Consider the following 22,705-nt stretch of genomic DNA (forward strand, 5'->3'; position numbering starts at 1 on the left):
TGATAGGAAGAAACTCTAGTATTATTGTTATATCTAATTTGATTAACATTTTAAACAATCACTAAACCTGAGATGTGGTTTCATTGCATGTGATCTGTGTTCCTGTACAAGAGGTTTTTTTTAAATAAAGCCAAATCTTATAATCATGCAGTGAATGGGATGTTGAAGGGACAATCCAAGCTGCTAGCGGACCTGGACAAGAAACTTTGCTTCCCAGCTGAGATTGCATCCACCAACCTGCAACAAGACCTCGTTCAGTGGCCATCGTCACTCAGCCTCGTCTATATCGTAGAGCTCATGGTGCCCTGGGAGGGTGCAGTGGAGGAGGCCTATGAACAGAAGAAGCAGAGATATGCTGAACTTGTCGCAAATGCTCAGCGACAAGGCTGGAAAGCAAAGGTTCATCCAGTGGAAGTAGGCTGCAGAGGTTTCATAGCCACGTCAACATCTAGGCTACTCAGGGAGATGGGAGTAAAAGGACGCGCCCACAGACAGGAAGTCAAGGACTTCTCTAGGGCTGCTGAAAATGGGAGCCAGTGGCTGTGGTTGAAGAGAAGAGATCCAACGTGGGCCTTCCAAGAGAGCTGATGGCATCTAGGGAGTGAACCTGGAACACTGGGATTCACTGCTGAACCCTCTGGAGATGTCGTGGGCCAATCAGCGAAACATCCATGAAGGAGGGCGCTCACTTGACAACCCGAAAGAGGCCATCGCTCACTTGAAACCCCACAGAGTCTCATCGGTGCCTTAGGTATGCTTTCATCAAGGGATATCAACACCTAGTCCTACACAACAGATCTGTGTCCCGGAGATCAGGTGGAAAGGTAGTAAGGCTAGAAGCTTAGAAGCAGGCTTTAAGATGTACTATCATGGTACAAGAAGAGAAATTGAGTAGGAGTTATCTTGAAGGAAGAATTTGTTAGGAATGTTGTGGAGGTGAAAAGAATGTCAGATAAACTTATGAGTCTGAAATTGGAAATTGAAGATGTGATGCTCAATGTTGTTAGTAGCTATGTCCCACGGTGGGATGTGTGAGTTTGAGGAGAAGAAGTTCTAGAAATGAGCTGGATGAAATGATGCAGAATATACCCAAAGATGAGAGAGTGGTCATTGGTGCAGACTTCAATGGGCATGTTGGTGAAGGCAGTAGAGGGGATGAAGAAGTGATGGGCAGATTTTGTGTACAGGATAGGAACGCAGAGGGACGCGAGAAGGATGGAAATGGCTGCTGTGAACACTTTTTTCCAGAAAAAACAGGAACATAGGGTAACTTATAAGAGCAGAGGTCGGAGCACACAGGTAGACTACATCTTGTGTAGATGAGGTAACTTGAAAGAGATCAGTGACTGCAAAGTAGTTGTAGGTGAGAGTGTAGCCAGACAGCATAGGATAGTGGTTTGTAAGAGGAATCAGGTGACTAGAAAGATGACGAGGACAAAGATAGAGCAGAGGACAAAGTAGTGGAAGCTGAAAAGGGAGGAGTGTTGTTTGGTTTTCAGGGAGGAGTTGAGAAAGGGTCTGGGTGGTCAGGGAGAGCTTATGACAAAAACAGCATATGACAGAGTGCCAAGAGAAGCTCTGGTATTGTATGAGTAAGTCTGGAGTAGCAGAGAAGTATGTTAAACCGATGCAGGACATGTATGCTAGCTGTGAGACAGTGGTGCGGTGTACTGTAGGGGTAACAGAGAAGTTCAAGGTGGAAGTGGGACTCCATCGGGGATCAGCGCTGAGCGCCCTCTTGTTCGCAGTGGTGATGGACAGGCTGACAGATGAGGTTAGACAGGAATCTCCATGGACCATGATATTTGAGGATGACACTGTGATCTGTAGTGAGAGCAGACAACAGGTAGAGGAAAATCTAGAGAGGTGGAGGTATGCTCTGGAAAGGAGAGGAATGAAAGTTAGTTGCAGCAAGACAGAGTATATGTGTGTGAATGAGAGGAACTCGGGGGGAACGGTGAGGCTACAGGGAGTGGAGATCAAGAAGCTGGAGGATCAGGAGTCACCTTCTTTGACTTCTTCAGTGCCTTCAACAGTGTCCAACCTACCATCCTCAAGGACAAGCTGTTGAGTATGCAACTTCACCCTGACATCACTGCCTGGATCCTGGACTACTACTACATGGGACAGCCGCAGTATTTCAGGGCAGATGGCTGTGTTTCCGAGGCTGTAGCATGCAGCACAGGACCACCCCAAGGTACCATCCTGTCTCCATTCCTCTTCACCTATGACTTCCAGTACAAGTTCCGTTCCTGCCACTTTCAGAAGTTCTTCAATGACTCTCCCCTCGTTGGATGCATCAATGATGACAACGAGGAGGAGTACAGAGGTCTGATTGTGAGTTTTGTTGAATGGAGCAGTCAGAGCCACCTCCCCTCAACATCTCCAAGACCAAGGAGGTGGTTGTAGACTTCCAGAAGAATCAGAGCAGACAGATACCAATCACCATCCAGGGTGAAGAGGTGGAGATAGTGGACTCCTACAAGTACCATGGGGGCCACATTAACAATAAACTGAATAGGTCACACAACACTGATGCACTCTACAGGAAGGACTCTACAGGACCTTTTAGCAGTCTATGGTTGCCAGCACGTTCTTCTTCGCTATAGTGTGCAGGTGGGGCGGTGCCAGGACTGGTGAGGTCAATAGGCTCAACAAGATAGTGAGGAAAGCCCGCTCCGTGTTGGGACTGAACCTGGACCATCTTCAAACGGTGGCAGAGACTGAAGGGCAAACTGGGAGCTATCCTGAACAATCCTTCCCACCCCCCGCATGACAAACTGTGGCTGATGGGCAGCTCCTTGAGCCAACTGTTCATCCCACCCAGTGCAGAACTGAATGCTTCAGACACTTGTTTGTGCCTACAGCAATCAGACTGTACAATAGCAGTCTGGATGGTTCACAGCCCTGACTCTGACTGGCCTGAGGTGCATCTGTGCTGCTTCCACAACCTCACTACCTTACCCCATTCACTACCTCACCCATTCACATGTCATGCCCTAACTCTGCTTTCTTTCTTATCCCTGTTGGTTCCAGCCCACTTGCGTCCTGCCTATTTTTGTTTATATATTCTATTCTTGACATCACTATCGTCACTCTACTCATATTGTCATTTAGTTCTAGTTGTGTATTTTCCACCCTTACTGTTCCTTTATGTTGTCCATTATTATCCCTGATGTTGTTGCTGTTCTTCTTGCTGTCTATTTATTCATGGATGCCTTTCTATCTTCTGTCTTCTGTGTCTCTATTTATACTTATTTTCATGCTTATTTTCCTTTTTTATCTTTGACATTATAACTGTTATGCTGCTGTGACAAAGGAATTTATCCTGTGGTGATCAATAACGTTTATCTTGTCTTATCTTGTGCAGAAGACCATCTTAAAGAGCATGTCAAATCTTGAGGGTGATTGGCAACGTAGGCAGAGTACCACACAGCGTGCCACTCCTGTAAGCAAAAAACAGGAAACGGAAGTTCAGTTCATAGAAGATTGAAAAAACATTGCTTGGTCTGATGAGTCAGAATGTAGTGTATTCTAATCCAAATCTATCTTGCCTTGGTTGTAGTGTTTCCAAATGGATTGTGTGTGTACATATACATAAATATACATATCATACAACAGTTAGATAATTTATATTTCATTATATTTCTTATTCTTCCTCCTTTCCACTATTGTCTATTACTGTTATGTTTTTACTTGAAACTCTGGCACAACAATTTCCTTCGGGATTAATAAAGTTGTTCTCATCTCTCATCTCATCTCATATCATGCATTTTATTGACTTATTGACCCCCCCCCCACACACACACACACACACACACATGTTATCCATATGCGGGACAAGCGGCAGACGATGGCTGAATGACCTGAATTTTCAGATACTTCAAATTGTACACACACACGCACACAAACATACAGGCAGAGAGAACGAGGGAGGGCTGGCTTTCCTAGGTGGGTTTAATTACAGCTGTAGCTGCAGAGCTACGCGGGCGGACAGCGAGAGGTTGCTACTCAGTTATCGCGATAGTTTCTCCAGCACACAGTCCATCATGGCAGGTAATAAGTTAGTGCTAGATGGAAGAGTAAGTATAAAAAGCTTCATTCTGGGGCTAAGCGTACTCGTAATACCGTTTATCAGAACCTGGTTTGGGCATCTTGACTGGGTCTTTGATTATCTGACGGCAACACCCGGGAAAATAGCTATTTGTTTCCACATTGCAGTTATCAATGGCCTCCTGTTAGTTATATACAGAGGACCTCTATACAAGGTAAGCTAGCCAATCTCGAGTTTTCATTCTGATTTTATTATTATGCCCTGTACGTTACACTCTTTTCAGAATAAGAGTGGTTGATGTTTTTCATAATACAACGCGGCTTTACTGTGTCAAGTAATTTAAACTTACGTAGCAAAGCAAATGGTCGTCAACGAAACCCTTTAGCTAACTATAGCTTAAGCTGCTAAGAGTTAATGTTGACAGGCAAGACTGGACTAAGACAGTTGGGATTAATGTACCCAGAATAGACAACAAAGCCAGGTAAACCTGTCGTCTGCCAGGGACCTACAGTCTTTTCTGTAAATCCATGACAAACTATTTCTTTGAGAAAGTGTGGGGCTGACATTCCGAACTGATTCCAGTCTTACAAGAAACGTGGCGTGCTGAAACGAAGTTACTTGAATTGAAAGATTGGATACTGGAAAGATTAGCTGTATTTTCCAGTAAGTGCTGTAGATAATGGCTAGCTAAAACGTACCTTTTTTCAATATTCAGTTGGTCAATGAGGTCGCTCAAGAAGTTTTTCAAGATGCCCACCCAAACCCCATGCCAGCTATCTGGCAGCATCATTGACGGCAAACAAGACGACAAGTGACCAGTGGTCCCCCTCCTGTTTCTTTCTTAGTTAATCCTCTGTTAAGTCATTGTGTGTATAGTAAGTAATCGAGACCTCTCCCTATCTTCTAATTTGTTGAGCCATAACAGTTGCCAAGCTCTTTGTATCTGACCTACTCTGAAGCAAATGTGTTTAAGTTAAATTGGTCACAAAAGGATACAAAATATAAAGATTGCAGGTTCCATTGTAATGTATTGTTTAGTCACCTTAGAGGTGTAAGGTGTGAGATGTTGAGGTTCTCTTTGGGAGTGACCAGGATGAAGAAGATCAGGAATGAGTCAGTCAGAGGAATAGCACATGTTAGATGTTTTGGAGAGAACGTCAGAGAAGCCAGACTGAGATGTTCGGTCATGTACAGAGGAGGATATGAAGGTAGTTGGTGTGAGAGTGGAGGATACGGAGAATAGGGTTAGATGGAGGAAGTTGATTCGCTGTGGTGACCCCTGAAGGGAAAAGCTGAAAGAAGTGTGATCCACACCAAGCCAGAAGGGAAAAATTAATATAAATGAATTATGAGATATCCTCACTCAACCCTTTTTTTTTCTTTTTCATTTATCGAGCCAGGTAATATTTTGATACCGTGTAGCAGATTTTTTAAATTCAGTTTGATTACCTTTTCTCTATACACATGGCATTCAGAGATAATTTGTTTGCACATTCAATAGCAAAGTCAAATGCTAGTCAGGGCTCATCAACTGATAATCACTTAATGCAGGTTTATCATCTTTATATTTCAAACTTCTTCCTCTAATTAATCAAAATGCAGTCAGAATTATTATGTGCTGTCTAGAAAGCCATTAGCTTCATAGTCTTGAAGGAATGTTTGAGCTCCAAATTAACTGAGGCCTGTCCCAATGTCAATATTGGCTAATAAGTATTAGTGCTCACACCAAAATTGTTCTAATCTAGACCTCTTTGAAAGATTTGTTTCATTGCTGAGGAGAGTGGGAAAAAATATGGTTACGAGACTTGATAGAAAAAAACAGGGCAAAATATCGAAGATGGGATTTATCTATCCAGAAAGTTGTTGTTTTAATGTAACCGAACAGAATGCTTATGTTTTTTAGTGAAGTGCATTTTAAATATACATAATGCTGGGCTTACACCAAAAGATTTTCATGGTCTCAGACTAAAAACTGAAAGTCGGAATGAAATTTCCGGCAAGGTGAGATTTTTTTTTTTTCCTCATGAAAATAATTATGAGCCATGGGGGGAGGCACTCTATTATTTAATTAGTCTCTTGCAAGGCGAAGGGATTGTTCCTTTTATCAATGGTATAGCACTTTGCTCAAGCTCCAAGGACGTCTAGCCAATAGAGGCAGAGGCAGAGTTGTAGGTTGGGCTTAAGAAGTTTTTGAGTATAGTTTTAATAAGGTCAATGACACAGTAGATTTAGCAACTTACTAAAGGAGGGAGGAGTAAATGGAAGCAGTGCTTCGTAAACCAGTAAAAATCCCATTGATAATTGAACAAGCGGTAAAGAATGAATGGAGTTTGGCATGCATGGAGTTAAATGGGGTATTGGTACGCGTTTTGGGTCATGATGCCAAAAAAAGGGAGCCAGGTGCTTGTTTTCTGCACACCATGTCTAAAGTGGCCACTAAGGCAGTAGTGGGGGGAAAGTTATTTCTCTCTATCGTCCTCAATGATGATAGGCCAGCCATTGAGGAATGCTTGCCTGTCATTTTAGCAAACCTATCAGTTGCACCTGAAGAGGAAGGCAGTACAGAAGAGAAAAATGGCAGGCTCAAAAACAGTTCTTACTTAAGTGTGAGCACATAAACTATTGTAACAAGCCAGGAATATGACTGCCCAACCCAAGGCCTCCACTCTCAAACCTTCCCTTGTACAACCAAAAGCCTTCACTTTCATCACTGGACTACCCAAAGCCTACACTGGACACCCCAACACAATCTGCTATACCACCCACTGCCTCCTCTGCACTTAATGCTTTGAAAAGGAGTATTTTGGAGAAGTTACAGGGCTTTGTTTATGTTCCAAAAAGAATGGAAAAATCAAAAATTGTTAGTGGCTCTATTGATTCATATTGGATTATATATGAAGCATTCACTTTAAGTTACATACTTAAGTATTTGATTACATTTGTATGCAATAAGTCATACATGTATATTTAAAGTGAATGTAGCTTCAGTTATTCAATTACTTAGTTATCTTAAAACCGTCTTAATTTTTATTTTTTGATGGATGCACTTTAAGTTCAGTATTTGCTGTAATTTGTATGCACTGTCGTCCTATTCTTCTTAATTCGGCTTTTCCCATCAGGGGTCGCCACAGCTAGTCAACTTTCTCCATCTAACCCTATTCTCTGTATCCTCCTCTCTCACACCAACTACCTTCATATCCTCTCTCACTACGTCCATAAATCTTCTCTTTGATCTTCCTCGAGACCTCTTGCCTGGCAGCTCCAATTCCAGCATCCGTCTACCAATATATTCTCTATCCCTCCTCTGTACATGACCAAACCGTCTCAGTCTGGCTTCTCTGACCTTCTCTCCAAAACATCTATCATGTGCTGTTCCTCTGATAGACTCATTCCTGATCCTATCCGTCCTGGTCACTCCCAAAGAGAACCTCAACATCTTTCTCTCTGCAACCTCTAGTTCTGCCTGCTGTCTTTTGGTCATTTTAACAGTTTCTAGTCCATACATCATCGCTGGTCTCACCACTGTCTTGTACACCTTTCCTTTTATTCTGGCCAATAGTCTTCTATCATATAGTACCCCTGACACTTTTCTCCACCCATTCCAACCTGCTTGGACCCATCTATTCATCTATTTTCCACAATCTCCGTTGACCCTAAGTACCTGAAATCCTCCAGCTTCTTGATCTCCACTCCCTGTAGCCTCACTGTTAAAATTGCGTTATTGCGTTAAAATTGCTTAAAATAGCATTAAAGCATTAAAATTGAGATATGAAGCTGTGCTCTTCTGTATTTACTTTCCCATAGGTAGTGGAAACTCCTTGAAATTTTAATACCTGGTTAATATATGGTACCCTGAACCCCTAAGGAAAAAGTTTTAGTCACAGGATTTTTTTCTCACTTCTAACCCTTTTAATGTATATTGACCGTGGACAAATGGGAGATATGAATAGCTGAAAGTTCCTGGTTCTAATCCAGTGGCCCACATGAGTGATAGACAGGCAGACGGTCCTATGTCCTGGTTTCACCCTACCCAGCTGACTGTCTACAATGGCCAAATCTATTAAGAGATTTTAGAAGGATCAATCTGACTTCTCACATGTTTCAGGTTGCTGTGAGAGCCTGTTTCCTGGGTGTTACTTTTGGCTGTGGCCTAATGATAAGCTGCTCTGAAACCAGCTGGACACATTTTGGCTGGTAAGTGAACACCATTTGCCATTTTAAATTAGATTTTCGGGGGTCTCAGGCACCAAAGATAAAATAATTGCAATTGAAATATTAATGTCAGAAGTGCCTCGCCTTATCTATATTTAAAGTTGATTTGCTTACATACTGGCCCCCCTGTTTTCGCTTACTTTTTATTTATTTAAATACTGTTGAAGGAAAACAGTCCAAGTCATAACCTTAACACAGTCATGAGTAAATTTATTAAAAACTTTAAAATTTCAACTTTAGGGTATTGACTGATTTACCATCATGGCCAACCTATCAGTCTCAGACATAGGTGTGTGACCATTGAAACCAACAATATTGCCACTAACATGAAAAAATCCTCCCAGGTAAACCCTCCTGGTCAACCCTCTCTTGAGTTGTTTCGAACTTCTGGTTACTGTTCTTTTTAAACTGAGGGTTGTCATTTCGTTTTGAATGAACATCATGACATTCTTAAATTCAGTTGAGCCTGTCAGGTTGGAATCTTTTTTTTGGGGGGGGGGGGGCATGTGGACAGTCTTAAAATTTGATGTAATCTAACCTAAAATTCAATTTATGCTTGTCATAATAAATTTTTGCATTTATACAATTTTGTCTAAAGGATGTCCCAACAAAGGGACATTTCAGTGCCCCAAACAGACGGAGATGGGTCATTATTTCATGTATTAATTCCTCCCACAGAGATCTTGCAGTTTGGAATTGTATTTTATAATTGATTCTGAAAGGCAGCATTGACTCTCACCAGGTACATGTGCTCCCTTTCGTTCTTCCATTACTCCGAGTACCTGGTTACGGCCGTCATTAATCCTCACAGCTTGTCCCTGGACTCCTTTCTGCTCAACCACAGTTTGGAATACACTTTGGCTGCTGTATCTTCATGGGTGGAGTTCACTGTGGAGAAGCTGACATTGCCAGGTAGGTGTGCTATCATCTGTTTTTCATTAATCAACATTCAACCCAGGTACTCTTTGAACTGACACAATGCTCAGTACATTTTGATTGCTTGAAGATAAAGAAATAAGTAGTGTTTCATCAGTCTGATTTCTTTCTTAGAGCTGAAGCAGCTCAGCTGTCTGAGTTTGGTGGGGCTGCTGATGGTACTATGTGGTGAGGCCCTGCGCAAAGCTGCCATGCTGACGGCTGGCTCAAACTTCAACCACATTGTCCAGAATGAAAAGGCCCAGAGCCATGTGCTGGTCACTGGCGGGGTCTACTCCTACTTTCGACATCCCTCCTATGTAGGCTGGTTTTACTGGAGCATCGGAACACAGGTATGTCTTGCAACACAGCTTACTTTGCCTGAGGGGAAAGTTAAACCTATAGGATTTGGACTTCTTGCATAGTATTGTTATACTTCTTTTTCAATAAGTATTTAATTTTAATTCAAGTGTTTCCATTTCTATATCGGGGTGGGGGGGCAACAACTTGCCCTTGCGTTTCTTCTTGACAATAAGCAGTGATATACTGTATATTTGAAATCAAAGGAACCAATCTCATTGGGAACGCAGAATTCTTCTTGTCCCCTTTCCAGAGTCGGGCACACAGTCTGATTTTCCCATTTATTTAATCTAGATTGCATCTTATGTTTGAGTTTACTGTCAGAAAAGTAGTTTGTTTGTTACTAAATTATTGTTTAAAGTTACTATTTTTGTCTCCAATATAGTCATCATATCACTTAACATGAATATATTCCTCAACATGGAGTAACCCTCAGGGTAGCATTGTGTCTCATAGGCATTTCCTTATTCAATCATATCTACTTTTTATCTCAAATTGCAAAAATGCCCTTCAACCATGTGGGAGCTGACAGCTGTTTTTTGGCGTATTGGCTGATTAGCTGTGTCTATATTGCAGGTCATGCTATGTAATCCAGTGTGTATACTGGGGTACACAATTGTCAGCTGGAGATTCTTCCGAGAACGTATTGAGGAGGAGGAACTCTCTCTGATCCATTTCTTTGCTGAGGACTACGTGGAATACAAGAAAAAGGTTCCCACTGGGCTGCCCTTCATCTCCGGCATCCAAGTCAATTAGGCTCCAAAGCTGGGTGCTTGATGAACTGACTGTGGACGCTTTGGCAGGCCAGACCTGGTGTCTGTGCATTGTCTTCCACGGGCACATCTGTGGAGTGGGGAAGGGCTGAGCCCTGTAACTCAGACACTTTGACCGCAGGTAATGGGGCTGATAATTTTCTACCAACCACTAGATTACAGTTACAGATGAGCTTTACTGCCTCATGAGTCCCCCAGTAGCAACAACTCAGTCAGTCAACTCAGTTATTTCTGCTTTGCTAACTTTTTCATTGTTGATCTGTCTACAAAGAATTATAAAACATGACAGCTTTTAATCTACATCCACCAAATAATTTAGCAGTCCTAGATTGACCCGATTTCTGTACCTGTATATTTACCATTTTTGACATAATTCACAGCAACAGGTCATTAATATTTGGTATCATATTTGGGAGATAGAAAGCCCACTGCCCTTGTGTATTGCTGTAGTGAGATACCATCAGCCCCCTTTTTTTCCCCCATAGTATGTTTGCGCTTATAAATGTTCTTGTTTTATGACAGTCATTCTAACTTTTTAAGCCTCTAATTGTGGGGGGTCTTCAAAGCTTGAAACTGCAGATGAACAGTGACAAAACAATTTTTAATTTATATAATACATTCAAACACAAAATGAAAATATCCAGACAGCAGTAAGTGGATCAGTAATTAGTGTAACATTTTAATTTACAAATCCACAGTTGTTGGAATTAATTTGATAGAATTGAATCTAGCTTCTAAATCATAAGTTCTGTCCAGACACAGAATTCCCTTCATCTGTAGTTGTTGAACAGTAACTTCAGTGCTTTCAGCACAAACACCCTTATCATTATTAGATGATACTGCAGATATGAGTCACAATTTCTTTCTAATAAAGCAAAATTTGTTGTTTATAGGAGAGTATGTGTGTCAGGTCTCATTCCTGCTGATTTTTCCTCAATAATTTAATGCGGTGTTGACATTAATAGGTACATGGAATGGCTGTCATTTATAAAATTTCAAATTAAGAAATCCCATGATACAAGTGTCCTCATCTAGAGCAGTTGAAAGCACTTTTCCACCCTTGTGTTGGATTATGAAAATAAAGTTAGAGGGCACTCCTATTCCTTTTAAAAGTAAAAATGTTTTAAAACTGCAAAAATCCCAACTCGCATGTCCGTAAAAGGATAGATCACACCTACAACAAGGTATTGATGGACTTGTTATCAGTGACTGATCTTCATGGTTATAGGACTGTGCATGTTCATCTCCACCTTTTGTACTGGACTCTTCAGTGTGAAGCAGACTGGCTTCTGTGCACTTGGACACCCTTCTGTACGTTTAGAATTAAAGTGAAATCAACTGTCAGTCTCTACCTCGCTTAAGTTGGAAAGCACAAATGTTTCAGTGTCATTTCATTGGGAAAATTCCATGACAACATTTGTTGGAAATCACCTTCCAAGTTCCATGTAAAAAGATTAGCATTAAATTCTCTACAAAAGCAATGCTATTCCAAAAAATCAGTTTGCAAAGAAAAAGTGATAACTAATGAACAAGACACTTCTGTAAAATCAGCAACAAGTGACCAAAACATTGTCATGCAATTACTTAACTGATTATATTTGCTATATGATGGTTTTTAACACTCTTTACTGGGTAAATTGAAATTAAAACAGGATTTTTCTAGCCACTAAAATTTAGCCTTAAAAGGTCAGTAATGCTGTGTTCATATGGCTCTGTAAGAGATGCTTTCAAGCATTTCACTAATAGTTTTTGACATCCCAGTTACTTTTTTCCCCCCAACCTACTTAAATGTGTGTTAACAGATTCTTTTTAAGTGCTTGAGTTGTGGGTGTCCCAGCCTCGGGAGCACAAGCCAGTGTCTCTGAATCAGTCCCAAACTTTGGTAGCATCAGGAAGGGCATCCGGTGTAGAATTTGTGCCAAAACCAAATATGCAAATAAAACCTACAAATCTCATAACGAATCGGTTGCGGCCCGGGTTAATGACCGCCATTAGTACCAATAACACAGGGTACCAGTGGAAAATATTGAAACCAATGGAAACTGGGCTACTGTAGGTCAAAAAAGGACAGGAGGAAGGCATGTTTGGAAGCTGAAAGATGAGGAAGGGTAAAGGCCTGAGAGTGAGAGTAGGGACTTTGAAGGCTAGGAAGATTACAGGAAAAGATAGAGTTGGTTGACATGATGCAAAGAAGGAAGTTGAATATACCGTGTGTCCAGGAGACTAGGTCAAACGATAGCAGGAACAAACTGGAACTAGAAGGTGTGATGCTCATTGCAGTTAGTGAATATGCCCTACTATGCAAGAAGTAATATGCAAGAAGTAGAATTTCTGGAGAGGGTTAGATGAGGTGAAGCAGAATATCCCCAAAGGTGAGAGAGTAATTGGTACAGACTTCAGTGGAAGTCTGGTATCCAAGATAGGAACACAGAGTGACAGGTGGTGTCACTTTGCAAAAAGGATAGAAATTGAATACTCTTTTTTTTTTTTTTTTTTTTTTGAACATTTATTAGAACAAGTTCCTTGACACACATTCTTACAAAACCTCATGACAAGATACACTATATACAATATTCTTTATAAGTATTATTATTTCTACCATCCATTTAGCAATTCACTTATTTCCTCAATTGCAAGTGAAAGAAAAAAAAAAAAAACTAAACTACAACAAAGAGTAAAAAAAAAAAAAAAACAACCAACATCTAGCTCAGTCAAATAAAGATAATATCCTCAGCTCTCCAAATATTTTTTGATGGGTGCCCATTTATCAAGATATAGGTCTGTCTGAAGTCGTAGGTTTGCTGTTATGTGTTCCATGCAGTGTACATCCTTAAGCTTTTGACGCCACTGGTCCAGGGTAGGTGGGTGGGGTTTGAGCCAGTTTACTGTGGTCATTTTATGTGCAATTAATAGACTAACTCTGAGCAAAAACACCTGGTTTTTCCATAAATCACTTGTTGATCTTCTTCTTCTTCTTTTGGCTTTTCCCTTCAGGGGTCGCCACAGCGAGTCAACTTTCTCCATCTAACTCTATTCTCTGTATCCTCCTTTCTCACACCAACTACCTTCATATCTACTCTCACTACTTCCATAAACCTTCTGTTTGGTCTCCTTAAATCATTTGTTGATGCTGTACCCATAATAAATTGCTGTGGATCAATTGGTCTGTTTGATTTTAAAATCTCACTTATTTGTTTTTTTTTTTACCTCTTCCCAGAATTTCCTCAGTTTAGGGCAGTCCCAGAAAATGTGGGAAGAGTCCCCCGTTATGCCACAGCCCCTCCAACACAGGGGGGAACAGTTACGATAAGATGCTATTATCAAGGGAGTTTTAAAATATCTTATTCTTAACTTCCAGCTGAACTCCCTCCAGGTTGGGCTGCTTAAACATTTTTGCCCGGGCATCTAAGAACTCTCCCGTTCTCCATCAGCAATCATGGCATTAGATTTCAGTTCCCACTTAGCTTTCACATCCAGTGTATCCACTGAAGTGTCCATACATATCCTGCCATACATATCTGATATTATATTTTTCATGTTCGTTTTGTTCTCAACTATCTCAATCCAATATTGTTCAAAATTAGATGAAGCTTCTTTAATATCGGCTCTATTCTTTGTGTGTCATCAAATAATGTCAAATTTGAAAACATCTAAATAAATCCTTAGTCAATGCCATATTTTGCCTGAAGTTGTGAAAAAGCCCTTCAAATAACTCCCTTCAAATAACTGATTTATTGTGATTAAGCCTTTCCCGGCCCATCTAATGAAACCATAGTCCATCTTTGCTGGCAGAAAGTCACCTGCTGCTGTGATTTTCGCTGCCCTTGATAGAGATAGAGGTAGATTCAAGAATCGTCTTGTCTTTTCCCAAACCTTTAGTGTATGGTTGACATATTCATTTTGTATCTTAAGTTTACGTCTTGCTTTTGAATTTAGAAAGGGAATAGTTGAAAGCGACACATTTTTTACTGAACCTTGCTCTATATGCACCCATCTTGTGTCCATATCTAGTTTTATCCATGAGAGCAATTTTGCAAGTTGTGCTGCTAAGTAGTAACTTCGGAAATGTGGCAAGGGTAATCCGCCCTTATCTCTGGGTGCACAGAGTATTTTCAATCTCACTCTAGGCCTCTTGTTCTGCCAAATATATTTGGAAATCAGCTTATCCAGTAATGTAAAGGTAGATGCAGGAACAGTGATAGGCAGAGCATTGAACAGAAATAACATTCTAGGCAGGACATTCATCCTGATACTTTCCATCCTCCTACTAAGGAAAGAGGAAGCACCTCCCATCTTTCCATGGCCTTTTTTAATCTGAGATATTAGTTTACCATAATTTGCCTAATATAACAGACTTGTGTCGTGTGTGAGAATGATTCCCAGGTATCTAAAGCCCCCTATTGACCACTTGAATTTCACCCGTCTGTCCAAGCATGTCGGCCAGCATCCTGTTCTCATCATAGCATCTGATTTCCCCTCAGTCACCTTGTACCTTGACACCTCCCCATAGTCCCTCAGGCATTGCATAAGGGCCGGTATAGATGACTGAGGATTTCTTATAAACAAAAGAATGTCATCCGCGAATATCGGGATCTTGTGCATCTCCCCTCCTTCATCTACTATTCCCTCGATCTGATCGTTTGTCCTTATCAATTCAGCAAGCGGTTCGATACATAATGCAAACAAAATAGGCGAGATTGGGTTCCCCTGCCTGACTCCTTTTTCAAGATAAAAAAATTGGGAGCAGTACCCATTCACCCTGACCCTTGATATTGGGTCTTTATTCAGTGCTTCAATCCACTTTATAAATGTCAAATTAAATCCCATTTGTTCCATAGTGAATTTCAAATATGTCCAGTCCACCCTGTCGAATGCCTTCTCAGCATCTAGACTGAGAAGCATCGACGGGTGAACTGAATGTCTTGCCAATGATTGTACATTTAAAGCTCTTCTAATATTATTTGCTCCTTGTCGACCCAGTATGAAACCGTTCTGGTCTGGGTTAATCAATTTACCTAAGTACTTCTGCATTCTATTTGCTAATATGGCACTAATAATCTTCACGTCATTCCCCAACAAACTGATCGGTCTATAGGCACCACAATCTAATGGATCTTTCCCCTCCTTGTGTATAACTGTTATTACTGCCTCAGACCAGCTCTGAGGTGGGTAATTTTCCTGTAAGGCATAATTGAAGAAGTTTTGGCACAAGCGCCTCTCCAAAGGCCTTATAAAATTCACCTGGTAGAGACCATCTGTGCCAGGGGATTTGTTGTTTTTTTAATGACTTACTAACGTCTTGTATCTCGTTTTCTTGGATAGGAGCTATTAATTCGTCCGCCACAGATGCAGAGAGTTTTATTTAATTAAGATTTTTGAATATATCCTCTAATTTCCTTTTGTGTTTCTCCTGATGTATCATAAAGATTTTTATAGTAAGTTTGGAATGCCTCAGCTATCTCCTCTGGGTGGGAGACCTCGGTCAAAGAGGAGGGGTCACCTTCTTAGGGACAATACGGCTTGATTGTTGTTTCCTCAGTTGAAAGGCAAGTAGCCGGCTTGCCCGATTCACCTTTTCATAGTACCTTTGGCTTGTGTATCGAAGCGCTCCATCTGCTTTTCGAGTGAGAAGTTCATCCAAGGAGGTTTTACTTTCTTGTATTTGTTTAAAGACATTTTTGTCTCTTGTCATTTTGTGTTCAGGTACTAGTCTTTTTATGTCACTTTCCAGCTGTTTTTCCTTTTCCATTCTCTGTTTAATCTAACCGCGATTTCAATACATTTTCCTCTCAGCACCACCTTTGCCCCTTCCCAAAGAGTCGAGGGGGATACTGATCCATTATCATTCATTTTGAAGTATTCATCAATTGTTTTTTTATGTTTACCTTTAAATATATCACTGTTGACAGATCCAAATATAGTCTCCAGTATTTGAAGTGCCAACCAAAGCCTAAATTTAATTTCATATATATAGGACCATGATCAAATAGGGAACCAGGTTCAATAACACATTCTCTGACTTTATATAAGCTTTGTTTTGAAATGCAAATCAAATCAATTCTTGATTATGATCCATGGACAGAAAGGTGAAATCTTTCGTGGTTGGGTTCTTAGCCCTCCAAACATCCACAAGTCCTAATTCTTCCAACATATGTTTTGCTGCCTTGGATTTCCTGCTAATGGACCCATAATCAGAAGGAGTTTTATCCAATTTCACATTTAAAACACAATTGAAATCACCTCCTAAAATTATAGTACCTCTGGCTCCTCTTGCCATTACAGTTGCCACTTCTTTAAAGAAAATGGGGTCATCTTCATTAGGGGCATAAATATTCATGATGGTTAGCTCTACTCCACCTACTGTTCCTATAATAAGTATATATCTGCCCGCTTTATCCTTCACTTCTCTCTGAATTGCAAAACTAAATGAATGACCAATTACAATTGCTACTCCTCTCTTTCTGCTGTTTGAACAAAAAGCATAGGAAAGCTGTGTAACCCAGTCTCTTCTCAATTTCTTATGTTCTACCTCATTTAAGTGAGTTTCCTGTAGTAATGCTATTGAGCAATTAAATTTCTTCAACTGAGTTAGTATTTTCTTTCTTTTTATAGGATTATTTAATCCTTTGACATTATAACTAACGATCCCTACCTCTGACATAAATTGGCATTTCTTATTTTCATTTTACTCTCCCCAGATTCACCTTTGCATAAAGTAACTGTCCTTCCCGTAGTGGTAACAAAAATCACTTGTGTGGACCTAACCAACATGTAAAAGAAATAAGAACTCTCAAAACGAAGAACAGAAAAAATAAAATAAGCATATGTGACTTCCAATAGTCCAGCTGAGTACAGAGATCTGTCCAGCTCCTGTTGTAATGCAGGCAGAGGGTTGTGACTCAAGATTCCCTCCGGGCGAGGTGCACTAAGTGCTGTCCAAACCACAAGACCAAAGAAAAAACAAAATCCTTGGTGAGGCAGTGATCCCAAATCGGGTCTCCTTGAAAAAAAATATTAATTGAAAATAATAGCAGAGTTAACTCCCCTCTCTTCTCAATAGCTTATATTATTATCAATAATATTGTTATTATATTATATCAATAACGCATATTCGGCTATTTAAACTATGAACAGTAATATACATAGAACTTTGAAATTGGCAGTAATAATGGTATCTAAATATTTTAACATTACCTGAGCACAGTACTCCTCATCATTTTAGTCCAGCAAAACAGCCGCAGGTCCGCGGCGGACAGTGATGTGTCCCTTCTTTCTCTCTTCCCACCATCCTGTCTTTGCCATGTGTCTTTTGAGAGTTCCCATTCCAGTCTCTCTCGCTAACCTGCAACTCGATGCCCAGCTTCTTCAACGTTGGCACAGCATCCACCAGCATAGGAAATGTTTTCACTCCCGACTCAAAGTTGATTCTCAGCTGCGCTGGATAGCAGCACATTGCCTGGATCTCCTTCTCCTTCAGCTGCTTGATCACTCCTCGGACCAGCGCTCTCTTTCTCTGTATTTCTGGAGAGTAATGCTGGTCAAAGTAAATCACTCCTTTTTGGAACCTCACTTGTTTTTGGGCCCATGCTTGTCGCAGCACTGCTTCCTTGACTGTATAATCCAGAAACCTCACGATAATGGAGCGTGGAGGCACTGATCTCGCAGGCTTTAGTCCCAGTGATCTGTGTGCCCTCTCGATTTTTATGTTTAGCTCGGGCGGGAGTTGTAGCACCATCTCGATTAAGCTCTTCACAAAACCAATCATGTCACCTTTCTCACTTTCCTCGGGGACTTGATAAATTCTCAAATTGTTGTAGCGCATCCGGTTCTGTAGATCGTCGCATATGTTTGTCAGGGCCGCCTCCCGCTTCAACAGGTGCCGCAGAATCCTCTCATGGCACTGGCCTGTCCTCCGCCTGGCCCACCCTGGTCTCTGCTTCCTCGGTCACGGATTTGAACCAGAGGAGGGAGAAGCTAGGGCGGAGAACCAACACCTCCAGTCCAGTTAATTGTTCCTTAGTGTCTGCAAATGCTTGCTTATTTTCTGTCCTCAACTCTTTCAACTCGCGAAGAATGTTCTCCATGTTCTGTTCATCCTGCTTTTCCGCTCACCTGGCTTGGGGAAGATGACGGACAATTTTTTCCTTTTGCTTCTTCTTGCTGTTTTTGCTGTTTTCCTGTGTTCCGTGTGTCTCTGACCGTGCTCATCCTAATCTGCAATGTTTCAGACTCACTCTTCCACCATTAAACTGTCAAGTATTTTTTCATAAACAGCCGAATACTTCTAATTTCCAGGAGAGCTTAAATCCGTGTGTGTGTCTCAGTACATTGCGTCACCGGAAGTCCAGAAATTACTTTTACTTTTTTCCAGAAAAGGTAAGGACATAGGGTAACTTAGAAGAGGAGAGGTAGCAACACAAAGGGAGACTACATCTTGTAATGATGATCTAATCTGGAGATCAGTGATTGCAAAGTAGTGGAAGGTGAGAGTGTAGCCAGACAGCATAGGATAGTGGTTCATAGGAGGAATCGGGTGACTTGAAAGATGAAGAGGACAAAGGCAGAGCAAAGGACTATATGGTGGAAGCTGAAAAGGGAGGAGTGTTGTATGGTTTTCCCAGAGGAGTTGAGGAAGACTCTGGGTGGCCAGGGAGAGCTTCCAGATGACTGGACAACTGCAGCTAATGTGGTCAGGGAGACATATAGAACAGTACTTGGTGTGTCATGTGGAAGAAAGTCGATAAGGAGACTTGGTGGTGGATCGACAAAGTGCAGGAGCATATACAGAGAAAGTGGTGAGCAAAGAAGAAGTAGGATACTGAGGGGACTGAAGAGAAGCCCGCAAAGTAGCAAAGTAGCAAAGTAGCAAAAAAGTGTAAAAGTGAAACAAGGAAGGATCATGAAGAATGCAAAGGCAGTTGGTCCTGATGATATACCTGTGGAGGTGTGCAAGTGTCTAGGAGAGGCAGCGGTAGAGTTTCTGACTAGATAAGTCAACAGGATCTCAGGGAGTTTAAGTGAGAATGGAGACAGTGTGGTAGTCCCCATTTTTAAGAATAAGGGAGACGTGCAGAATTGCGGCAACTATAGAGCCATAAAGTTGATGTGCCATAAAATGAAGTTATAACTTCATTGGAAAGAGTAGTGGAAATAAGACTGAGAGCAGAAGTCAGCATTTGTGAACAGCAATATGGCTTCATGCTTAGAAAGAGAACTAGAGATACAGTATTTGGCTCGAGAATGCTAATAGAGAAGTACAGAGAAGGCCAGAGGTAGCAGTACTGTGATTTTGTAGACCGAGAAAAAGCATATGACAGGGTGCCATGAGAGGAACAGTGGTATTTTATGAGGAAATCTGGAGTGGCAAAAAAATATGTTTGACTGGTGTAGGCCATGTATGCTAGCAGTGAGACAGTGGTGCGGTGTGCTGTAGGGGTAACAGAAGTTCAAGGTGGAGGTGGGACTCCATCAGGGATCAGCTCTGAGCCACTTCTTGTGGTGATGGACAGGCTGACAGATGAGGTTAGACAGGAATCTCCATGGACCATGATGTTTGCAGGTGACATTGTGATCTGCAGTGAGAGCAGAAAACAGGTAGAGGAAAATCTAGAGAGGTGGAGGTAGGTGCTTGAAAGGAAAGACATGAAAGTTAGTTGCAGCAAGACAGAGTATATGTGTGTGAATGATAGGAACTCGGGTGGACCAGTGAGGCTACTGTTAGGATCTCCTCTCGGCAGCCGAGCTCCATAAAGAGCAGCGGCACGCCCCGCCCGGGGCCCGGGAATTTGCGAGGGATTGAGAAGGCTCGAGAGGGATTCGAGAAGAGGTCCCAGGGCTGGAGGATTGTGAGACCCTTCCTCGGGCTGGAGGATTGTGGAACCCTTCCTGTAACCCTGCCGGATATCCTGCCCTGGTGAGATCCTGCCTGTGACCCTGCCTGTGACCCCGCCTGTGAGATCCTTCCTGAGATCCTTCCTGAGACCCTGCCCTGGTGAGACCCTGCCTGTGACCCTGCCTGTGACCCTGTCTGTGACCCTGCCTGTGAGACCTTCCAGAGACCCTTCCTGAGACCTTGCCTAGGGCTGGAGGATTGTGGGACCCTTCCTGTAACCCTGCCTGGGACCCTTCCTGTAACCCTGCCTGGGACGCTTCCTGTAACCCCGCCTGGGACCCTTCCTGTAACTCTGCCGGAGACCCTTCCTGAGACCTTGCTTAGGGCTGGAGGATTATGGGACCCTTCCTGTAACTTTGCCTGGGACTCTGCCTGGGACCCTTCCTGTAACCCCGCCTGGGACCCTTCCTGTAACCCCGCCTGGGACCCTTCCTGTAACCCTGCCGGAGACCCTGCCCTGGTGAGACCCTGCTTGTGACCTTGTCTGTGACCCTGCCTGGGACCTTGCCTGTGAGACCCTTCCTGTAACTCTGCCTGGTACCCTTCCTGTAACTCTGCCTGGGACCCTTCCTGTAACTCTGCCTGGGACCCTTCCTGTAACTCTGCCTGGGACCCTTCCTGTAACTCCGCCTGGGACCCAGCCTTGTGAGACCCAGCCTGTTGAGACCCAGCCTTGTGAGACTCTGTCTCGGGTCCGGGGATTTGCCAGAGACCTTGCCTGTGTGTGACCCCGCCTGTGTGTGACCCCTACCCTGTAGCTTGGCCCACCATGTCCCCCTCGTCTTGCCCTACCTAAATAAAGAGTTCTGACCTGATTTCAGCCTTGGTGGTGTGGTTCCCTGCCCGAGTCCACCCCCCGCCCATGACAGCTACAGGGAGTGGTGATCAAGAAGTTGGAGGATTTCAAGTACTTTGGGTCAACAGTCCAGAGCAACGGAGAGTGTGGAAAAGAGGTGAAGAAATAGGTCCAAGCAGGTTGGAATGAGTGGAGGAAAAGTGTGTCTGGGGTATTATACAATAGAAGATTATCAGCCAGAACGAAAGGAAAGGTGTACAAGACAGTGGAGAGACCACCGATACTATATGGCCTAGAAACATTTCAAATGACAAAAAGACTGGCAGAGGTAGAGGTCGCAGAGATGAAGATGCTAAGGTTCTCTTTGGGAGTGATGAGGATGGATAGGATCAGGTGAGTCTATCAGAGGAACAACACATGTTAGATGTTTTGGAGAGAAGGTCAGAGAAGCCAGACTGAGATGGTTTGGTCATGTACAGAGGGGGGATAGTGATTATATTTGTTGACGGATGCTGGATTGGGGCTGCCAGGCAGGAGGTCTCGAGGAAGACCAAAGAGAAGATATATGGATGTAGTGAGAGAGGATATGAAGGTAGTTGGTGTGAGAGAGGAGTTTACAGAGAATAGGGTTAGATGGAGAACGTTGATTTGCTGTGGCGACCCCTGAAGGGAAAAGCCAAAAGGAGAAGAAGAGTCCTCTGTAGTGTGCTGGATAATTAACTAATTTGAAAAGACATTGACAACTGTTCAAAGACAAATTCAATTGTTGACAGGTTGTTAGTGATGTTCTGTGTCTTTTAATTGTGTCTTTTATTTATTTTCACTTATATTTGTACTCCTATTTATTCATATTGTCATTGCTGCGCTGATGTGACAAAAGAATTTCCCCACTGGGGATCAATAAAGTATTATCCTTATTTAGCTCCTTTTAGACAATGTCATCTATGCGCACTGAAACCATAGTAGCTGACATTTCAGGGTTTGGGATAGTTATCAATTAAAGTTGGGGCCAGCCTGGCTTTCCCCATGATAACTGATCTGCTGATTTAGCCTTTTTCACTTATTGCCAGGAAGTATTCATCAGGGAGATTTCAACATAGTTTTTCAGAATTTAGATATGTCAGCATTACTGTTAAGATGGCCAGCAGAGGTAGTGCATATTTATTGTGACAAGCCAGGGTTGCATTGGACAAACTTAGTGGAGGAATCACTGTTTCAAGTATTATGCTCTTTAATAAATGCATATTTCAGAAATTATGCTAAAACCTCAAGCCTTGATTAACAACTGTCTTGTTCATGGGGTGTCCACATTCTGCCCTACTGTCATACAAATGTGCAGCAGAAGTTACACTCGTGATGAACTCATCGCATGTGTACCTGCACTGAACACTTACGTAAACACTTGTACATTCAAGTATTAAATTAGTGGAAGCTAACAAATTTCTGAAGCAAAGGATACAGAGAAGACTCCTGTTAGTCTCCCCACAACACACCACAATATATATAAACAAATTGATTAATTGATGACTTTCATGTTTGTATTGGGGTGTATTGGTCTGCGCTTTAAGCTTTTGCATGCAGTGAACATATTAAGCACTTAAGACAGTATATTGAATTTAAATTTGCATTTTGGATGGACTGCACTTCAGTCATCTGCATTTTTAATGTCATTATATTGATACATGTTTCAAACAACGTATGAA

At 42.0% G+C, this 22,705-nt stretch overlaps 1 protein-coding gene and 1 long non-coding RNA gene across 4 annotated transcripts; one reads left to right on the forward strand and one right to left on the reverse strand.

Moving 5' to 3' along the window:
- Positions 1-255: 255 nt before the first annotated feature.
- Positions 256-4,912, reverse strand: LOC147214116 (uncharacterized). Of its 2 annotated transcripts, none has more exons than XR_015104349.1 (3): positions 4,753-4,912; positions 2,049-3,446; positions 256-329 (listed from the first exon to the last, which is right to left on the reverse strand). It is a non-coding gene; the product is annotated as an uncharacterized LOC147214116 (long non-coding RNA). The 2 variants fall into 2 exon arrangements; XR_015104350.1 differs by having other exon boundaries at positions 267-2,479; positions 2,566-3,446.
- icmt (isoprenylcysteine carboxyl methyltransferase) lies at positions 4,017-13,474 on the forward strand. Of its 2 annotated transcripts, XM_086141352.1 has the most exons (6): positions 4,022-4,056; positions 4,222-4,268; positions 8,160-8,248; positions 9,009-9,178; positions 9,317-9,534; positions 10,118-13,474. In XM_086141352.1, the coding sequence occupies exons 1-6, from the start codon at positions 4,050-4,052 to the stop codon at positions 10,295-10,297; spliced, it is 711 nt and encodes a 236-aa protein (XP_085997478.1). In that variant the 5' UTR covers positions 4,022-4,049; the 3' UTR covers positions 10,298-13,474. The 2 variants fall into 2 exon arrangements, with proteins under 2 accessions (XP_085997477.1, XP_085997478.1); XM_086141351.1 differs by having other exon boundaries at positions 4,017-4,268.
- Positions 13,475-22,705: the final 9,231 nt, after the last annotated feature.

This window comes from Fistularia commersonii, chromosome 34 (genome assembly GCF_037954325.1).
Source record: "Fistularia commersonii isolate RoL2024-O1a breed Wild chromosome 34, RoL_Fcom_v1.0, whole genome shotgun sequence".
In the NCBI taxonomy this organism is placed as follows: Eukaryota; Metazoa; Chordata; class Actinopteri; order Syngnathiformes; family Fistulariidae; genus Fistularia; species Fistularia commersonii.

Bases quoted from the DNA above. Each gene is read 5' to 3' on its own strand.
- icmt (XM_086141351.1), top strand. From the start codon at position 4,050: ATGGCAGGTAATAAGTTAGTGCTAGATGGAAGAGTAAGTATAAAAAGC. The intron at 8,249-9,008 runs GTAAGTGAACAC...GACTCTCACCAG, and splicing joins AGCTGGACACATTTTGGCTG to GTACATGTGCTCCCTTTCGT. The intron at 9,179-9,316 runs GTAGGTGTGCTA...TTTCTTTCTTAG, and splicing joins GGAGAAGCTGACATTGCCAG to AGCTGAAGCAGCTCAGCTGT.